The 20,427-nt window shown below is 39.8% G+C and overlaps 1 protein-coding gene across 2 annotated transcripts in view; it reads left to right on the top strand.

Moving 5' to 3' along the window:
- The first annotated feature begins 7,903 nt into the window (after window positions 1–7,903).
- The window catches only part of KIF5B (kinesin family member 5B), a 33,381-nt gene continuing 20,857 nt past the window's right edge, over window positions 7,904–20,427 (top strand). The window contains exons 1-8 of one of the 2 annotated variants that reach the window (XM_054650093.2): window positions 7,904–8,282; window positions 15,577–15,664; window positions 17,205–17,278; window positions 17,722–17,826; window positions 18,232–18,280; window positions 18,580–18,635; window positions 18,748–18,835; window positions 20,226–20,350. In XM_054650093.2, coding sequence (XP_054506068.1) covers window positions 8,157–8,282; window positions 15,577–15,664; window positions 17,205–17,278; window positions 17,722–17,826; window positions 18,232–18,280; window positions 18,580–18,635; window positions 18,748–18,835; window positions 20,226–20,350 — 711 coding nt within the window. In that variant the 5' untranslated portion in view covers window positions 7,904–8,156. The remainder of the gene's footprint in view (window positions 8,283–15,576; window positions 15,665–17,204; window positions 17,279–17,721; window positions 17,827–18,231; window positions 18,281–18,579; window positions 18,636–18,747; window positions 18,836–20,225; window positions 20,351–20,427) is intronic. The other variant, XM_054650085.2, reaches the window with a different exon arrangement.

The raw sequence follows: 20,427 nt of genomic DNA on the forward strand, positions 1-20,427 counted from the left end.
TCCCTTACCTGATTTTCTTTTCTTTACTCAGCCACTCCTAGTGTGCTAAATCAGCACTTTAGCACCAAAGCTCCAGAATAACCACTAAGAACTGCAGCTTTCCCACATACTAAATCCATGTTGTAAGAGCTGGCAAACATCCAGAGAAAAAAGGAAAAAAAAAAGGGAGATTTTTACGAAACAGCTTGAAAATCTGGTGTACCCTCTCTACTGTTTCCTCTGGAGGCCATGGTAAATGAGCTTGATAAAAATGTGAGTGAGATGGAGAAAACAGATGAATTGCACTCTGACACACACATGTGCATGCAAGCACTCACTCCCCACTCCCCCACACCCCTCACTCCCTCCACCTAGGGCAGCACGCAGCCTTTTATGGGAGCAGTGGAAGTCAGGATGGTGAGTCTGGGTGAGGTCAGCAGGAACTTCACAGGAAAGGCTGATTTTGGAGGTGCAGTTGTCCCAGCCTCTCAAAACTCATGAATACTGTGTTTACCATTGCCAGAGAAGTTTCTTCAGGGTGCAACTTGAAAAAGAACTTTCAGCCTGGCAGTTTTAAACTGAATTCTGAAAGTCAGCTCTGTTCTGCCTATCACATGTACTGTCACCAATGATAAATGTCAGAACCGAGAAATTTATGTTGATAAAAGAACTAAAAAAAAGGTTAGATTCTTCCCTTCCAACATTATTTCTGCAAAGGTTTAGAGCAGAGATTCACAAAATATAATTTTGCCAAGAGATTTTAGACATGAATTTGAGTATAAGCATATTTCAAACTTGCTGAGTAAAAAGCTGTGTACAATCATCTTTTTAAACAGCATTAGCCCTACAAAATACATTTGGATTTTACAGTCACTTTGTGTGTGTGTGTGGTGTGTGTGTGTGTGTGTGTGTGTGTGTAATGACTGTGAAAAACAGTTTACTTCAATAGTCACAGCCTCTGATGTTTGATGGTTTTTGATGCATGAATTGGACAAAAAGGTCGAGCCAGGTATAATTTTTCAGACAATATCCGTGGGAGGGAAACCCCATTTATCTTAAACTGATTCTGACTTTAATTTTCACTGGCTAATAGAAGCATGAAAAGCTTGGCTGGTTATCTGCAACAATTAAGAAACAAGAAGAAAGCAAGATGGGACCTCTGTTCAAGCAGGCTTTTTAGGTCCTTCTCTAAGAAATCAAAAAGGCCTTCTCAAATATTACTGTCTTTTAAGCTTTAGATTTTAAAGAAGCATATGAAGAGATGGGGCTTTAACTGCTACATTTAGGGGCTTTTTATTCCTTTGATACTTCTAAATTCAAATCCAAAAAATATATGAATGGACATATGAAAATTTAGATTTTTTTTCTTGCAAGGGCCCAATAAAATATCCTTAACAACAGTGGAGGAAAAAGTGTCAGAGAAGACTCCTTGAACTCCAACAAAAGCCTTTTTTCTTACAGCCAGCCATATAAGACCACTGGACAGACTCTGATGTGCTTGGGACTACACAGGATATATGACTAATGTATTTTGATAGATATAACAGATATATATAATTTTGGTAGATTATACATGTCACGTAGATTTCTGGTCATCAAATACATAGCTTGACATTTCCTATCATTCAACCTACTTTTTGTACTCTTCTTTCTCCAAGTTTGGGGTCTGAAGGACTGTAAATTAGCTATGACCTAACCCAAATGATATTAGAGTGGTGGGGTTTTTTGGCACATAAAAGCACTTACATTTATAAAGCAAGGCTATCTATAGACCATACCAATGAGGAGCTGTGACTGGCACTTTACAATCAAAAATAGATCCAAAGATTGAGCATCCTTTAAAGTTCACAATGTAACTTGTGCTCCCTATATTTTTGTGTGCTGTTTTAAAAGTTGAGACAAAAAGCAAGGCTGCATTTTGAAGAAAGGCTTTGGTTTCAAATGTAGACCTTTTATCTATAATTTTGCTGCTTCCAGGCAAGGTTATCAGAGTATGCTCCTTCAGAAGAAAAATGCTGCAGTGAAGAGGAGAAAACAAAATTGAGAACAAATAGGGGGGGGGAAAGAAGAGGAAATTCAAAATGGAGTCAAAGAAAAGTGTAGCATTCAGATTAAACTGGTGTTACATAGTTAAGGCTGACTTTCATTTCACATTTCAGAAAAGGCTGTAGTAGCTGCTTCCTGTGAAATTGTAGTTTCCCCAGCAGGTAAGTATGTAACAGAGTGATCATCTCAGTGGGATTTCTTGCCATTTCTGTATGAGACCTGAGGTGCAAAGCAATGATGTTCACAGCCACCAGTGGTTTGAAATCAGGTTATTGTGAGACCACCACTCCTGTAAACACCAGATCTTTACAGATGGATCAGCCAAGAACAATTTTATGCTCTTTTGAATGCTTTTGATGCTAATTTTTGCAAAGCTTGTTCAATGCATAATTTCTTTGTCTTTAAAAAGCTTGGAAATTTCTCTCTATTTCTATATATTGCTATATTATAGCACCAGCATGAGTTTTGTTCTGCAGTGCCCAACCCAGCTCTTTTCTGGAGTACCTCAATAAACCACACAGACTCTCACAATCACACTTTGCCCCTGCCCCTCCCACTAAGGAAGCCTATGGCAGCTATAGGATGGTGTCCCTCTGAGTGTGCCAAGCTTCACTTGCTTGTTCCATGTTTCTTTGCTCACAGTAGAAAATGAGGGGTCATAAATGCCATTCCTGATGCTGACAGAGCTCCTGCAGAAATCACAGGCCTTTTTGCATGGTTCTTCTGTGCTCCCAAACTTCTCTTTTCTGCTTTTCCTCTTCTATCCCAACTGCTTTTCTCATTTCCTTCTGTAAATTCAAGACAGTCCTGCTCCTTGCCTTCAGCCCTGGCTCTCAGATCAAACAGACTGAAAAAGCAAAGGCTGCTAAGCCCCCAGTGCCAAGACAAGGAGCGAGATCATTTGTTCAGTGGTTCACACACAAGCACAGACTGCAGCAGGCATGGGCTGGGGGCTTTAATTCCAGTACAAGATTCTGCAGGACTCTAAAGAATATGTTCATATGAGGGTTTTCCCCCAATGTCAGCCTTGGTTTTTGACAATCAAAATCAGAGCCCTACAAAAGTGTCCCCACCAAATTTCAGTCTTTAGGTTCTCTTTTATAATTCCCACATGAAAGGATTCTAAGTTTTCCTTTTGCAACAATGGAAAACAAGGCATTTATATTTTTTTTTAAAGAAATAAATTATCAATTTTTGCAAAACTATAAAAAACTTGCTTCAGGCAGGCACTCAGCAAGCTAAGATACAATCCAGTGGTTAGTTTAGTAAAGGTTATAAACAATGAAAAGCAACTGAGAATAGAGATTTATGACAGGATGTTTCAGACAACATGTGCTGGATGCTTTTAATGGTTAAGAATTTAAACAAGGTCCAAAAGTGTGTTTCTTCTTCAAAGAGAATTAGAGTCAATGCTTTAGGTAGTGAGCAGACAGATTTTTTTTGCATGAATTTGCACAAATTAGCTGAAATAAACATCTAAAATGTGACATTATTCCCAGAGCTTGCTTTTGCTTTTAATTAGTCTATCGCTATCAGAATATTAAATATGATCTTGCTGATTAGAAACAAATTAGAAGATTTTCAGATTTTATGCATTTCCAGCTAAAAAGTGAAATAACACTGATTTTTTAATTAATTACGTTTTTTCCAAGAAAAAGTTACTGTGTATCAGCAGAGACACTCTCAACACACGTTTCTTCCTTCTAGCTCACATAAAATCCGAAACTTGATTTGGACAGGAGATACATTCCATATCATATTGTTTGCTGGAATGAAAAGAAGCTTTAGTGTTTTGCAACCAGATAAGAGCTTAAAATGATCTAGTTGGACTCCAACAGATTCTTAGGCCATTGAACTTCATCCACCAACTTTCTAATCTCAATAAACCAGTCACTGAGTTCCTCAAGCTGAGTTGACCAGACACAGCCTCTTGGTAAAGAGACTTAAAATATATTTATATTATTTAAAATATATTTGCACAAGCTGTTTGAATCATAACACTTTGTTAATTTTAATTACATTGTTCCAGTGTCAGACAATGTTGCTAGACTTCGTAAGTCATCTTATTAGCCTTTATTTACAGATTGTGCTACAAGCAACCAATAATTCTGTTTGAGGTACACTGTATCTGGCAGATTAATTGCTCTTTTGTCCTGCAAATTGACTTGCAAATTTGGAATAAATTTGACCTGGAATGCACCTCAAATTCTCAGAAGTCATATAATATATTTTCCCAGCACACTACAAATTAAAATGAGAAGAGTACTTGTGTTTGCATTAGGCACACTGAATGTCAACAAGCGCTGTCAACCAATGAATCTCAGAATTTAATACTTGAAAGGGCAGGAGGAAGCAGCTTTAATTTGCTTCTCTACAAACACCTGGTTTAAAGAGTTATTCAAATACGTAATGTTTTTTTAAAACTAAATCAAGATCACTTTTGCTCTGCTGGAACAATTTTGATGGTTAATTACATTATTATCCTGATATAGCTTCCCTGTAAGGCTTAAGTTTGCCAATTCCCTTTCCTTAACATGTTTTTATTGCTGGGAAAGACTGAAGGTCTAAAAGAGCCATAAGTCATAAAAGAATTTGTAGGGGTTTATTGCACAGTTCATAAATGGAAAGAACCATGGCTAGTGAACTAACAACATAAATTCCTTACATAAATTGCTTCAATAAAACATGTTGGTTTTTACTAAGAAACTCTACCAAACTTATTGTCAGCCACATAGGGCATACTAGGCTTAAACACCAAACAGAACAATTCACTTTTAATGACAACAGAGATATAGTTTTTCTCATTATAATATATTACTTTTAAACAGCGTCTCTTATCCTCAGTGCCAAAAAATGTATGCTACAGACATTACATAACAACATAGAAGACAGCAAATATATTCTCAATTGGCAAAGAAAGCACATTCTGTTATTGCCACAAAATGAGAAACTTTCCAGGATGCTTGGTCTCTGCCATGTTCTCATGAGACCACATCTTTAAACACAACTCCTCAAGGCTGCTCCTCTGACACATCTTGGCGCCAGCAGAGATAACACAGTGCCCTCTTTGAGCACACGGCTTTGTTGTGTCAGCCTTTAAGTAGGTCATGCCAAGGAGCAGTTGCTATTTTGAACAACAGATCAGAGAAGAGAAACTTCATGACTGAGTGGCTGACAGGGATCTGAGAGCACACGTGTGGTTCAGCAGAGCTCTTTCACCAAGGGCTCCCACCGCAGGGACAGGACACCATCCCAGGCACTTCTCCTATGAGCTCGCACAGAACCAACAGCTTCAGAGTGGCCAGTTCCTACTACAGAGTTCACACATGCTGACATTTTTTGTTTCAACATAGGTAAAATGAGTAATTATCTACTCATGTGTCTGTGTTGTCTTTCTGGAGTGTCTGCTCTGTCAAACATTCAACAGGTAAGCAAGGCCAAGCCCCTGTTTTCTTGACAATCATGTAATTATGAGGTTTCTTCTTTGACTGAGATGTTCTTACACTGGGCACTACACGTCAGTAAATGCAGCTAAAGATACATCCCCTCTGCTTATGGATAACAAGAACTAGAGGTTTCTTCAACACATTAGGGTAAAGGATGTTCAGCAGGTGGAACATACTTCTGTGAGTAATAATCACAAAGTTGTTTATTATGCAGCTAATATTTCTTTTTCCTTATGTACAAAAGTAAATTAATTGAAGAAGTAGTAAATAATTCATGCTCCTTTCATAAAAGTAATAACCTTCTGTAACAGGAAATCTTTGAGGATCCAAATCCTGCATCTGCATAAGAACATTGCTAGCCATAAACTTGTGAATAATCCCAGAAATAGATGAGATAGAAGCATTAATACATCTTGCTGCTTGAGATACAATGTAATAATTTCTAAAATAGCAACCAACTAAAGGAGGTTTTCTGACATGTAAAACCTAGTAACAATTATGTTTAAAACATTTTATTGAAAACTGTAGACAGATGTCTATCTCATATGCTAGATATTGTGGACTAGCAATGCACCTTCTACAGACTGAGCCTGTATCTTGGCTTTTCCAGATAACTATTTCCACATGTGCTCATAGGTGTGGACACATCATTGTTGCTGCCCTGCATAAGACAACACAGTCCTGCTGCATTTTTAATCACAGAGGAAAAATAAACTTGTTACAACACGAACTCGGTTTAGAAGACTTAGCTTACCTCATAAGATAAACTAGGCACAGAAATATTTTTTGCAGTACTGTGTGAAAAGAACCTATAAGTACAACTAGATTATTAGGCCATTTTTCTGTCATGTGGAGCACTTTTGAAGTGTTTGCCTTGCACACCTATACTAAGTAAAACCACATCACTGAAATCCCTAAACTGAAAAGTCTTAAAAATGGGGAATGCCTGATCACACTTAGTCCCTGTTAAAATTCACACTAGTTCCTCCCTTTTTTATAATGAAAAATGAGTACTTTTGAGAGAAGCATACTGCTCTTCTGAGCCATTCTAACTCAAGAGAAAGGCTCCCTATCATTTTTTCTGTTTTGTTTTTTTTTTAATGAACTTCAAGGGTATTTGAAAAATTACCAGTACAAATCATGATTTCTGTCAGGAAACTGGCTGAACTCAGCCAAGCTGTGAGTTTGTACTTTGTTCCAATCTGAAAGTTCACGCCTGGATGTAAGAGGCACAGTTGTAAAAGTGTGAGACTCTTGGGGCTCTCTATCAGAATGGCTTACTTGATGGTTTTGTCTAGACACAGTCCCTAAGTTTTGGTCAACTAGATTTAGAGCCCCTGTAATAAATACATAAACAAAACTTGCAATAAATTAAGCCTAAAAAAACTCTGCTGTCCAGATTTTCTTTTTTTTTTTTTAATTTGGGATGAAGAGGTTGTGAGATTGTCCATCCTGGGGGTGACACCACGAGCTGTGGGCTGCGTGTTCTCTGATCCCCCTCGCTGAGTTCCAGCTCCAGGACACATACAGGCAATGAGGGCACACTGGCATCTCCCTGGCATCTGTGAACACCTCGTGGATTTGGATGTTCCTCCTTTTAGCTATCAGAGGAAAAGGCCTCATCCCTGCAGCCCTCAGCCAATAACCTGAGGGAGCTGGGGGTGTTTAGCCTGGAAAAAAGGAGGCTCGGGGTGATTCTTTCACTCTATAACCACCAGGAGCTGTAGCCAGGTGAGGTCAGCCTCTTCTTCCAGGCAACCAGCAACAGGGCAAGAGGACATAGCCTTAAGATGGCCCAAAGAAGGTTTCGATTGGACAGTAGAAAGAATTTCCTCACAGAAATGGTTGTTAGACATTGGAATGAGCTGCTCAGGGAGGCTGTGGTGGCTGTCCCTGGATGTGTTTAAGGAAAGACTGGATGTGGCATTTAGTTGACATGATGATGTTTGGTCATACATTGTACTTGATGACCTCAGGGCTCTTCCAACCTGATTCTGTGATTCTGTGTGGATGATGCCAGGCTGCTCAAGAACATGGTGGAGTCACCACCCCTGGAGGTGTTTAAGAGGCATCTGGATCTGACGATGGGTGATGGTTTAGTGCTTTAGGGGCGCTGGGTCATACGGTTTAGTGCTTTAGGGGTCACAGGGGTAGTGCTGGGTTGGCGGTTGGACTTAATGATCTTAAGGGTCTCTTCCAACCTTGATGATTCCATGAGTCTATAATTCTATAATTCTATGAGTTTACGGTTCCATGAGTGCAGGCGCACCGCGACAGGAGCGGTGCCATGGCCGCCCCGCCCACCTGAGGCAGCCCCGCCCCTGCCAGCGCCCCCGGCGGCCCCGCGGGCACCGCCCCGCCCGCCCGGGGGCGGTGCCGCGCCTGCGCACAGGGCGGGGCTGGGGGCGGGGCGGGCGCTGCGGTGGGTGACGTCACCCGCCCGCCCCACCGGCGGGGCGGGGCGGGAGCCGCGGCCGCAGCCGCCATGGCCGGTGCCATGTTGGGAAGGAAGTGAGAGCGGGAGGCGGCGGCGGCGGCCAGGAAGGAGCCCTTCCCTTTTCCCTCCTGCCGGGGCGGGCGCGGGTTTCCCGGCCACGGCGGCTTGCGAGACCCCGGCGCGGGCGGTGCGGCGGCGGCAGCTGGCGGCGGCGGAGCTGAGCGCCCCGGAGGCGGCGGTGGCCTAAGATGGCGGACCCGGCGGAGTGTAACATCAAAGTGATGTGTCGCTTCAGGCCCCTCAACGAGTCCGAAGTGGCCCGAGGCGACAAGTACATCGCTAAGTTCCAGGGCGAAGACACCGTCGTCATCGCGGTGAGGGGCCGCCCCGGGCGGGAGAGGCGGGAAGCGCCGCGGGGGAGGGAGGCAGGGCGGGAGGGGGTGTCAGGGGTCGGCGGGGTCAGGCGCCGCGGGGATGGGCGCGCTGTGAGGCGGGAGGGCTCGGGAGCGCCCGCGGGCGGGGACGCCTCGGGAAGGGGAGCGGCCTCCTTGGAGACCGAGGCAAAGGGGAAAGGGGGCAGGGACGGCTGCGGGCGGGGTGGGCTGGTCTGGGCATGGAGGCGGTGGGGGCAGAGGGGCGTGGGGCGGTGGGGACGGGGCGGTGGGGGCAGGTCGGGGAACCTGTGACAAAGGCTCCGGCCAAAGGCCCAGTGCCGAGGTGCGGAGCTAGTCCCGCAGTGTCCGCCGGCCGGGCGCTCCCCGGGCCCTGTGTGTGACTGCTACAGGCACGCGTGGGAGCTGCCGCCCCGTAACTGTCTGCGGAGAGTTCTGGGGAGCAAACGCGAACGACAGGGCAGGCTCCAGAGAATTAGTGCTCAAGATCTGTCTTCAGCTGACAGCTTCTTTTTTGTTGTTGTTAAATCAGAATAAACAGACCATTTGCCTTCCTACATGTTCGTAAATGTATTTTAACTGGAGTCTCCTTGAAAGTTATGAGGCCCGTTAAACACAATATGGATTTTGCAGGGGAAAAGATGATCCTTTCCTTTTTCTTCAGTGGATCATAGCTAGCTACAAAGTCGACCTGGAATATAAAAATAAAGTACAGTAGTTTGTTGCCTGGTTTGGTTGGTGTTGTACAAACACACTTTAGCCCCAATGTTTGTTTTGTTTTTGTTAACTCTTAATTTGTGTTTCTGTGTAAATATATTTCATGAGAGACTACTTCTTGCTGAAAGTAACTTACAGGCCAGTTATCTGTCTAAAAATTTGGGGGTTTGTTTTGTTTTTTGAGGCTACCAAGAATAGCTTTTTTGCACAATATCTGAAGTTGCAGGAGGCAATTTAATAAATTACTTTTTTGTAAGAGAAGTTACTAAATACTAATGCTTTAGTCTGTTAATATTCGGCTGAATTTGTCAATAAAATAGGGAATTCCATGAGTCTGGAATGACAAGAACAATAGCATGCTTGTGAAATGAGGTAATTTGGGCTCATTTCAGCTGGCAAGTTACTATCTTGGAGTACATCACTTCTTCCTGAGGTTGTACAGGTAAACTCAGAGTAAGGAACCAATCCTGGAAAATAGAAAATTTAACTAGCGTGGATAGTCTCACTTTCATCAGTGAATACCCATTCATTGTGACACTGCATAGTCTGTTTAAAATCCACAGTTTAGTGTAGAAACTTTTATGTGTTCTGACTTAAAAAATAAATTTTCTTTTGGTAGCCCTGGTATAAATGAAAGCTTATATTTTTTAAATACTCTTTAGGTGCACTTTGAAATGATCTGAAGTGTAGATTGTGCTGAGGTGATTCTGTATCTGAGTAGAACAATTCGATGGTGTGCTCCTGTGGGATCATGTGGAGCTTTCTGCTCAGGATTGAGGTTTAGTGTTGCCAACTGTACCTTGCTAAAAATCACAACAAATTTCCCAGTTGTCCTGGATCCAGGACTTGCTATGTCTGACTTGGGGAAAAATGCCCCCAGAATTATTAAATTGGGTAGCAGTGACAGTATTCCTGTCTAGTTTCACAAAATTTGAATAAAGGTTTGATACTCTCTGATTTTGTCTTTGTAATGGTGGCTACAAGATTGGTATCCTCAAAATTATGACTTGAATCTCTAAAATTGTTGACAATAACTTGTGTTTGGTGGTTTTGTTTTTAATAGCTTGACTGATTTTTTACAAATTTAGGGGCCCTCTAATCTGAGCCTGTAGCCAGGCACCACTTGTTTCTGTGTGTTGCAGAATTGCCTGAGGGAGGATAACAGGAGCAGTGCTCATGAAACAGTGTCTAAAAGGCTTCCTCCATAAGCTGTTTGGTTACCTCAGCTCTTTGGTTTCTGTCCTTGTTGCTGCCTGTTGAGCAGTAATTGAGCCACTTTTGGTTTTTTATAGCTGCTTCTCTCAGCTGCATGAAGGACTTGCACCTCCCGTGGGTGCCTGGCTGGGGCTGCAGCAGTGGAGGCTGCGTTGGTAATGATAATAATGATAATAATAATAATAATAATAAACTTGGGATGGGAGTTGCCTGTAATGGTCAATGGGAGGTGAAGACTGGGAGGCAGCGGAAGCAGAACTGATCCCAGGCTGCAGATTTGACTCCTCTGGAAGAGGCTGGGGAGGAAAATCAGTGCCTATAACCAAACCCTCCTCCTTCCTTGACTCCCCTGTCATCTCTGAGCTAGCTGTCTTCCCTTCTTTTCCTAGCTCCTATGAAGTTAATGTCATCCTTGTCTTTCTGGATGAGTGACTCATTTTGATTTATGTTAGGTAAAATAATAGTTTTAACTGTAGCTGGTGTGTAACAGCAGTTTGAGGGGAGGTATGGTGTTGGTCTGCTTTAAACAGCAGACTCTGAAACAAAGTATTTTCTTCCCACAAGATGAAACTTTTTAACTAGTAAAGGGCTTGTAATTCTTTAATTGCAGGGGGGTTCTTTCCGTCTTAATATTCTATTAATTATTTTTTCCTAATGGCTTCTCCTGTTAATTAAGTATAAGGATTTTGTTAAAACAGATTATAGGATTACTCGTTATATGACTTTATGTTAAACATTAGAAATGTACCCGTATGTGAAAACTGACAGCAATTTGCTAGTGGATTTCAGGCTTTTGAGTAAGATAGAACAGGGAGGAAGAGCAGTTTGATATGGGATTATCTCCTTTGTTTTATCAAATATAAAACTGCTTGCAGCTGATTTGCTTTATAGTTCTGCTTAATGTATCTATAGATCTTCTTTAAAAACCTTTCTATGGAGTCTTGTTCATCTTAAAACTACCCAAAAGGTATACACTGCTGAATGCAGTGACACTCTGGGGTTTGGAACTGAAGCCTGAACCAAAAGCAGCACTACCCAGTGGCTGCAGTGGTGGGGCCTGATGGGTGTGCACAGGAATGGGCAGTATGCCTCATTGTCCAAATGGTTTTCAGTAACAATCATTGTCCATTCCTTATTTGTATGGCTTTCAGGAAAGAATCTTGGCTACTTGTCTGTATTTTCATATTTGTTCAAGATGTACCCCTGTGATCCTGGAAAGAGCTTGAGATATTTGGCTTTCTTTTTCGTTATCTTTTAAACTACTTTTGGACTGTAAATGAGACATGGCTAGGTTAGAAAGTGTTAGAATCAGGTAATGAAGGTCACTTCTACTACTGCAGCTTTTAGTAGTAGGTTTTTCAAAAGAAAAATGCTGAAGGCTGTATTGGACTATATAAATTCAAGAAATGAAATGCATTCTTTAAAGTAACTTTATTATTGTTTGCTAATGCAGAAAGAAAGCAGTGTTTAATAGAGACCAAAAAAGGCAGCATGTCTACAATGGAACTATAAAAATGAATCAGGAATTGCAATCTGTAGCTGGAATAATACTATTATTCCAGTGTTACCCTCTATTTCTTTTTCTTACTTTATTCCATTAAATGTTGGGTAACAAAGGTGCTTTTCAAGTGACAGTGGCATGATGATTTAACAGAAAGGAAATATTCTTGTTTACAGGAGTCTGTAAAAGTAAAGCTTTTCTCCCTGGCTGCAGTGCCAGTTGTGGAGAAACACCTTGCTCCTATTTGCTGGGTTTTGTTGTCCTGAAATCCAGTGACCATTTTTATAAACAGCAATACTTGCTTTTCTCTTTCTAAGAACCTTTCTACTAAAGTAAAAAGTTTGGCTGAAACATTTATTAAAAAAAATATTCTGTTTCCATTCTGGAAATTGAGTTTCTAGTCACAGTGTTTTAAATCACATATTTTAGTAATTCTGTGGCAAAAAATAACTGCTGTAATGGTTAATACTTGAACTGCAGTACTTCCACAGAAATAAGAAAAAGGGGACAAAAAGCTGAGATTCACTCGCTGTTCTGTATCAGCTGCACTTTTGTGTGCATGGAGCTAAGACAAGAAGAAAATCCTCTTTCTTTATCCTGAAATTAAAATACTAATTTGTAGCTGTGCCTTTCCACCCATTGGCAGCGTTGAACTTGATTAGGCATGTCAAAGCAGCAATACCTTAGCTTAGTAATAGGAAGAAGTGAGTCAGGTATCTGACATCATGCTTTCCAGAAACTATTCCATTTTGGATAAATCTTTTAACATATTTTGCTGATGCTGATGGGAAGAACATTCTTTAGTATAGATGCAGCTCTTAAAGGCAGAGTAAGCCCATTATGTGCCACTTTAACCTTTCACCAAGAATAGGCTAAGCGTGGGTAGGTATTGTAGCACTGTTCTAACTGTCCATTCTAGCAAAAAACATTCAAGAGCTTCTGCATGTGTTGTGGTAGAAAAACATGCTGCTGATTTTTCAAGTGAATTTTTTACTGCTGACTTTGCTTCAGATATCAGTGCATAAGAAGTAAGATAAACTCTGTTGATTTTATGAATAACCAATTCTGTACTTTATGGAAAGTTGCAATAGTAATAAGGGTTTTTTTAAATTACATCTACGGAGATAACCTTTAGTATTTCTCAGACTTTGGATGTAAATTTTAAGTGTAGTCATGATTGCAGATTTTTCTGTAGTCCTGATTGGATATATTGACAAAAAACTTCTCCACAGAAACTCACATGTACTCCAAATTTTGTATAATTTAGATTGGCTGAGCATCCTTTTATATAATGGGTAACTAGTCTTTAAGTTAGCTATGGAACTGTATTTCAGCATCATCCCTTTATTAAGATTCAGTTAAACTACTGCTGAATCATGTTGGCAGCTGCACCTTTCTGAAGGCTGTGAGAGCACTTGGAAAGTTTTGCTGTGAGACCACATCCCTTCAAGTGCAAGGCAACTGTGGGAGCTGCAGTTGTCTTGTGGTTGACTGTAGACAAAAGAAATGCTAGGCAAGGAACTAAAAGATTCTGAGAGAGGAAGTTAAAAGTTCTGCTTGTTTGCTTGGTATTTTATCTCTTGCTTATAAGGCCTTATGTGTTAAATTTTTAACAGAATTTGAACAGCAGTTTCTAAAAATTTCTGGAGTGTGTCAAAGCAGCCTCATGCTGTGTTAGTGACACTGCTCCTACCCCTGTCAGGGACACAATGCTGCTTGGGCCTTTTGTGTCTTCAGTTCATCATTAGATCTGATTGTTAACTGCTTGGGAAAGAAAAGGCATCTGGTGCAGAAAAATATCTGACACTTTAATCTTTCTTGATTAATCTCTTAAAGGTAATGAGGAGACATTCTAGGGCATGGTAATCCGTGTAATACTGTTTTAGCTTTGTTTACTGCAGAAAGTAGACTGTAAAGAGAAGTGATAAGACATTGTAGATGTCAAAGATGTGAAACCATACTGAGTGGGAGTAATTTGCATTCTTAAAATGTAATTATCCTGGAACCTGCTTGTCTAAACTTCCTTGATTAGATAGTGACTCAGTGATGATGGAGCAGAGACATGCCACTAATATGGATTTTAATAGGTGTGATAAAAAATGAGGACGTGTGAGCAAATATTCCACTTTCCACATGCAAAGGGTGGAGAAGTGACAAGTGACAACAGGACCCCTTGTGAGGATTCTCTTGGCCAAAATTACTAAGTTTTGTATATTGGTAGCAATTGTTAACTTGAGGGAAATTGAAATTGGTCATGTGCTTAGCAGGTTTCACTGTATAAATAAACAAGATCAATTAAAGGCAATACTGCCCAAGTGAAGGCCTTGCAGCTTGATTTTCTGTTCCACAATGGAATTATTTCAGTGCATAAAGATATGCACTGGAGCACGAAACAGCTGATGAATGTTTTGTGGTGTAGCTGACTTGCAGTGTGTAGTGTAGCTGATTGATATCTGTGAAATTGGAGGCTTATTGAAACTACAGCTGCTAGTGAGAAAGATGGTGTCATCTATTCTACAGGAGCTTCCTTTTTGTGTAATGTGTTCTCAGTCTTCACTTTCTTACCTCAGGGAGACTTGTTGTCTCCCTCCTGGTGTATCTAACGGCCTCAATTCTACCTGTAGAACACAGGGATTTGAGGTGTCTTTGAAGCTGAAACGAGTAATGGAGGAGGGTGGTATTTTCCCTGCTGTGAAACAAGTGTTCTGACAAACTTCAGCCCCTTAGGGACAGTTTCTGCCTACTGAGCCTTGTGGTTTCTTGAACATATTTATACAGTGAACTCTGTAATTATTTTTCCAAGACAGTGCTCATCCACCTGATTTCAAGGCTTCAGATAAATATGTTTAGTCTAAAAAAGCTTTGTTTGGTATGGTACTAGATATTATTAGAAGACAAATGGAAGGCCAGGCCAGGGAAAGCAAATGTGGGTGGGTAAAAGATGGAAGCCATACTTGTTTCTTTGCCGGAGAGGCAATTCCAGAATATCCTTGTGGGAGGATAATAATGAATTAAATTTTGGCAGAATGGAACACTTAACAGTTACAGGAGTCTAACAGTGTTAACTGACCTAGGTTTTTTGTAAACTTTACCCACCTGCTTGGCTACCTACAAAATCAAACTCTGAAAGAGCTACAAAAAAATTGAGCTTTGCAAGATGAGTGTAATCATTTATATCCTAGTAGATTGTAAGCTGCTTAGAACTGTTATGAGAATCTCTTCTCTATAACAAAGCAATAACCAGTATTCCTCTCAAAATTCTGTCAGATCTTCCACATGTAGTCTTTTCCAAAATGAGTCTTGTGAAAGGTTGCCTTCCCCAGTATCGCCTTTTATTCTTCTTGGGGAGCTTTATGTTAAGGGTGTCTTATATGGTACAATAGTTTATGTTGAATGTTTCTGTTTGGTTTGATTTTTTTCAAGAAACACTACCAAGACACATACTCTATGTCATGGGGTATGTTTTTAATAATTGTAGTTTACCAGAGTAAACCTACTACCAGGGTAGGTGAGAATACAGGGCTCTTAGATGTACAGACCAGGCATTGGCTTACCTTGTAAATCAAGTAACTTGGGGTCATGTGGCAGAGCAGTTTTGCAGAACTATGTAGATAACACTTTGAAACCAAATATATTTAATTCAAGGCCTTCCTTGTAAGCAAGTGTGTGAAGATTTAGGCAGCACTATTTAAGCTGATTTCCACACAACAGTCTTCAAGTGCTTAAAATAGAAGATTGGGCTGAGACAGTGTAGAGTACTTCTAAACTATTAACAAACACCTTCCAGTTCCACTTCCAGCATTTTTTGATAACTCTTCTGTTTTGTTTTGGTTTTTTTTACAGTCCAAGCCATATATATTTGACCGTGTATTCCAGTCAAACACATCACAAGAACAAGTATACAATGACTGTGCTAAAAAGATTGTCAAAGGTAAGGTGGAAGAGCAAATTTACCATAAGAAAATCTCATATTCCTGTGGATTTTAGTGTTGCAAACTAATACTTCTATTGCTGCCTTTTATCTTTGGAATGTTTAATAAGTGCCAACATGGATTGTAGCACCATACAGTCATCCTGTAGTTGAGCTAATAAATTATGTCAGTGCTGTAATTAAACCTGCTGTTTCAGTTGATTGCAACATTTGGTAACGTTTATCTGTTATGTTTTAGGGATTTTTTTACAGTTCTCTGCAATGATAATTTAAAACAATTTGTCAGAAATTAAACATAATAATGATTAATAAGAAGTTTGAGATGTGTCTACCCTCCCTATGCCCCCCACATTTACTGGTGAGAAACATCATACAGAAGTTCATTTGGAGGAATGCAAGAGGAAATGAAAATTGTGAAATAGGAGTTATTGCTGTGCATGCTAGGGCGTACAATTTCTCCAAAACTAAATTCTCAGATTTGGCCTAGTACCTTCAGAAAATCAAGTCTTGTCACAAAGAAGGATATGCCACTGTAAATTTTTGTAGTAAGCAATTAGCTAGTTCCCTGATAATCAAATTGATTCATTTCTTGAAGGCATAAATAAATTCTAATTGACCCAACTTTCAAAGGTTTCATAAAGCCTTGTCAGAAATCCCTGAAATACCAACTATTAATTAATACCAACAGAATATTGGGTGAATATACTGTGTTTTTCATCATTAGAAAAGTAAATTGCTGTGGGAAATTCATGCTGCTGCAAGTATTTAACCATTTAATGACTTAAATAATAATCAGGCTCAGATCAGAAGGTTGCTCCTTGAAAACTGAATTTAGCTAAGAATTGTAATGCTGCCCCTTTTCTCCATGTAAGCCTCTGAGCTCTGTGTCGCATTTCTCACCTGTGCTGCATCAAGTGGCAGATGAGCTCTAGTGGTGAGACAAATGGATTTACAGGTATGGTGGAGTGGCAAAGACCTCCCCGTCTGGAGTCTCTCCTCGTGCTTGTTTTGGGAAAATAAAAGTTTGCTTGCAGGATGTGATTCTAGAGTAATTTACACATAAACAGGCCAGCCCACTAGCCCCTCACCCCTCAATCTAAAACTTTGCTTGGTTCATTCATAATTTGAAATAGAAGCTTATGGCCTAACAGTAAGATGTTGGACACTTAGGGCATTGCCCATGAACTTTCCTGAAGGCAGAAAATATGATGGTGTTCTCCTGTTTGGTTTCTTCTGAGATATCAAAGACCATCTGTTCAGCCTGGCAATTGTATTGATTTCCTTTTTGTTCCTAAATGTGAAGTCCTGATTTTTCTTGCTGAAGAAACAGGAACTTCTAAGACACCATCAGTGATGGCACAATGCATTAAAAGATTTAGGGAGGAACACCTCCCTCCCCCTAACTCTAGCACAAGGTTCCCAGACACTGAGTGATTTACCTTGCTGGGTATTTTGGGACCTGCTTGCTTGAATTCTATTTAATTCAACTTATCTTTAGAAGAAGGAAATGAACACTAATGAAAATACTCTTTCCCTTTAGATGTACTTGAGGGATACAATGGTACAATATTTGCTTATGGGCAAACATCATCTGGAAAGACACACACTATGGAAGTAAGAATGTTAAAATAATTTTCTCTTACTGTCACTGTCATGTCTTTTCATCACAATAGTCTTTGCTTTGTAGAAATAAGATGTCAGCTTGTTTTCTTCTTGCAACATTTTGATAGCCCATTATTTTTTTAGGACTGAGAATGGCAGTGTGGGGGTTTTTTCACATTCAGTAGCAGGATGAGAAACACAGGAATAATATCAATAGCATCATTTCCGTTGTTGTAGTTTGGGAGAGTTCTGAGGCTGTTCTTTTTGCTTTTGGGGACCAGTGGAACTTTTCACTTTTGGGGAACTGTGGGGCTCACTTTACTTCATGGAGTAAGTGCATTATACCTGTCAGTATTTTGTCAGTTAAACTGAACTAGATGTCTTTTGTTTGAATACTGTTTGTAATGCTGGATTGAGTATGATTTTTTTGTTATATTCTACCTTTTTCTGTTAAGGGGAAACTTCATGACCCAGATGGAATGGGCATTATTCCAAGAATAGTGCAAGATATTTTTAATTATATTTACTCCATGGATGAGAATCTTGAGTTTCATATTAAGGTAAACTTTTATTCATTTTTACTTTAATCTGTATTAGAACTCGAAGGTAGTCTGTGTGTAAATGGATATTCTATATCTGTTTCAAATGACTGTAACTTGGAAACCTGATAACCTGGGTTATTACTGAAGTAATTGATTTTCCTAAAGAATAATTATGTTAAAACTTTCATTTTGTTCCATTCAACATTGATGGAATCTATGCTGATAACCTGTGGCAGTGCTAATAGTGATTGAAACCTCTGATCAAAACAGTTTCTTCTTAAAGATACATTTTAATTCAGGCTTAAGAACTGAGCCGGATGTACTGTTATGTGGGAGATCATAGTAATCATGCTGAATCCTTGTGATCAAGAAGCAAAGCATTTTTGCCTTCTAATGTATCCCTTTTCCTCTTCTTACTTCTAGGTGTCATATTTTGAAATATACTTGGATAAAATAAGGGACCTTTTGGATGGTAAGACTTTTATTTGTGTTGAACATATAAAATAAATTATTCTGGAGGGACGTATTAAAAAACCCCTTATGTTATTTAGGTATTCATTATCCTAATAACTTTGCATGATAAAAGTACATCACAATGGGAAAGCATGGAGCTCATCTATATGGTACTACTAAAGCTGCAGTGGTGGTGCTTTCTTGTATGTTAAGTTTTTGTCAGGTGTTGCTGACAGGTAACATTTATGACTCGAGCATGTGTTGTATGCAGTGCTCTCATTCAGTTTTGCCTTAGCTTTGAAATGTTTTCTCTTCCAGTTTCAAAGACCAATCTTTCTGTTCATGAGGACAAAAATAGAGTTCCCTATGTAAAGGTGAGCATCAGTCTGATGTATTTTCATCTTGCACTCCTCTAGTGTGCACCATTTACTTGTGCCTTATTTGTGTGGTGTTATTTTTCACAATCCCCGTTTTTTTTTTCCAAAGGGTTGCACAGAGCGGTTTGTATGTAGTCCAGAAGAAGTTATGGATACTATAGATGAAGGAAAATCAAATCGACATGTAGCAGTTACAAGTAAGTATCATCTTCTGTTTCCTTTCAGTGATTTATCTATTTGTATGCCTTAAAAAAGGAGGGGAGGCACAGATAGTGAGCTAAATAATTCAGGTGTTTGAAAGGGTCTGGCATAAGCAGTTTCAGTATGTCTTTCATAAACAATAATTTCAGTCCATTTCTGGTTAGATCATGTTGCTTAGACTGGGATTGAGAAGAGAAAGTAAGTCATCAGTGAGGAACTATGCATCACTGGAGAAAAAGGTGTAGTTCTGCTTTAGGAATAGTGCAAAATCCCAGTTTGTGGAATTTCTTTCACTTAACCTAGAAATCTGTAAGTGTGGTTCATCCACAGTTTGATCATTCTGTTGCATATTCCAAGAGCAGCTGATCAGAATTCAGACCTGCTGCAGATTTAAACAGCATCCCAAGATTTTTGGCTGTAGCATGCAATTGAGTTGCAAGGAGCCATGCCATAGGTCTCCAAATTCCCACAAAAAGCAGGATTTGGAAATGACAGAGGGGTTAGAGAAGACAAGGGAAGATGTAGGTGCATGCAGAGTAAGACTTGAGCTCTTAGCAACTGAGGTGACTGTCAGAAGTCTCAGAGCCAATTTCAGGATGTTTCACAATCTTCCTGTGTTTAGTTCTTTATTCAGGAAGAGATTCTACAGTCATTAGAAAATATAAGCATTTTCTTCTCATTTCTTAGGTTAAGGATCAAAACCAAAAATAATATGTTCCTTTTAAGGAATGTTTCAGTCTTGTGGTTTTGCTTCATTGCTCCTAAGTAAAAAGGTTCAAGTGGGGACTGCACTAAGAAAATTTGGATAGAATATTTTGTGTTCTGTGCTTCATTAACATCAGTAAGCTGGTACTTTTAGAACTGTGAGAGATTTATACTTAAAAGGAAGAAGAAGTGGCCTGATGTTCTCATTTAGATTAAATTTTGTTACTGGATTAAAATAATACTTTAAATTCAACACGTCTTGTTTTCTCTTGATGTTTCACAGCAGAGGGGGCAGCACAAGGCAGGAATGAAAGGCTGTGGCCAGTTGAAATTTTCAGAGAAGGATAAAATGGGTACACTGGAAGTCTTCAAAAGACTCTTCTATCAAGAACTAAATATACTTTCTGTTCTAATAAATTAATGTGTGAAATCCATGGTTGACAAGCCAGCAAACCTGATAAGTGAACTTATGTGATATTAATAGGAACCCAAGGGAAAACTGGATCTTTCTTACCCAATTAGATGATACCATTGGTTTTGCTGCCTCTAGGTCTGCTGTCATTGAGACATTACACTATACAGCTTCATTAGCTTTGGATCTCTTGCTGCACTGTGGGGAGGTGTTGTTTTAAGTGAGACTGATTGTACAAATCTTTTTGATGTGTTTATTTTGATTTATAGATATGAATGAACACAGCTCCCGAAGTCATAGTATTTTTCTTATTAATGTAAAACAAGAGAATACTCAAACAGAACAGAAACTAAGTGGAAAACTTTACCTTGTGGACTTGGCAGGTAGTGAGAAGGTAATTATAAGTTTTTCTTTCTGCTCTGAAATTGTTTTTCTTTACAGTCAAGTATTTTACATGGTTCAGTTGTCGTC

The sequence above is a fragment of the Agelaius phoeniceus genome, chromosome 1 (assembly GCF_051311805.1).
Source record: "Agelaius phoeniceus isolate bAgePho1 chromosome 1, bAgePho1.hap1, whole genome shotgun sequence".
In the NCBI taxonomy this organism is placed as follows: domain Eukaryota; kingdom Metazoa; phylum Chordata; class Aves; order Passeriformes; family Icteridae; genus Agelaius; species Agelaius phoeniceus.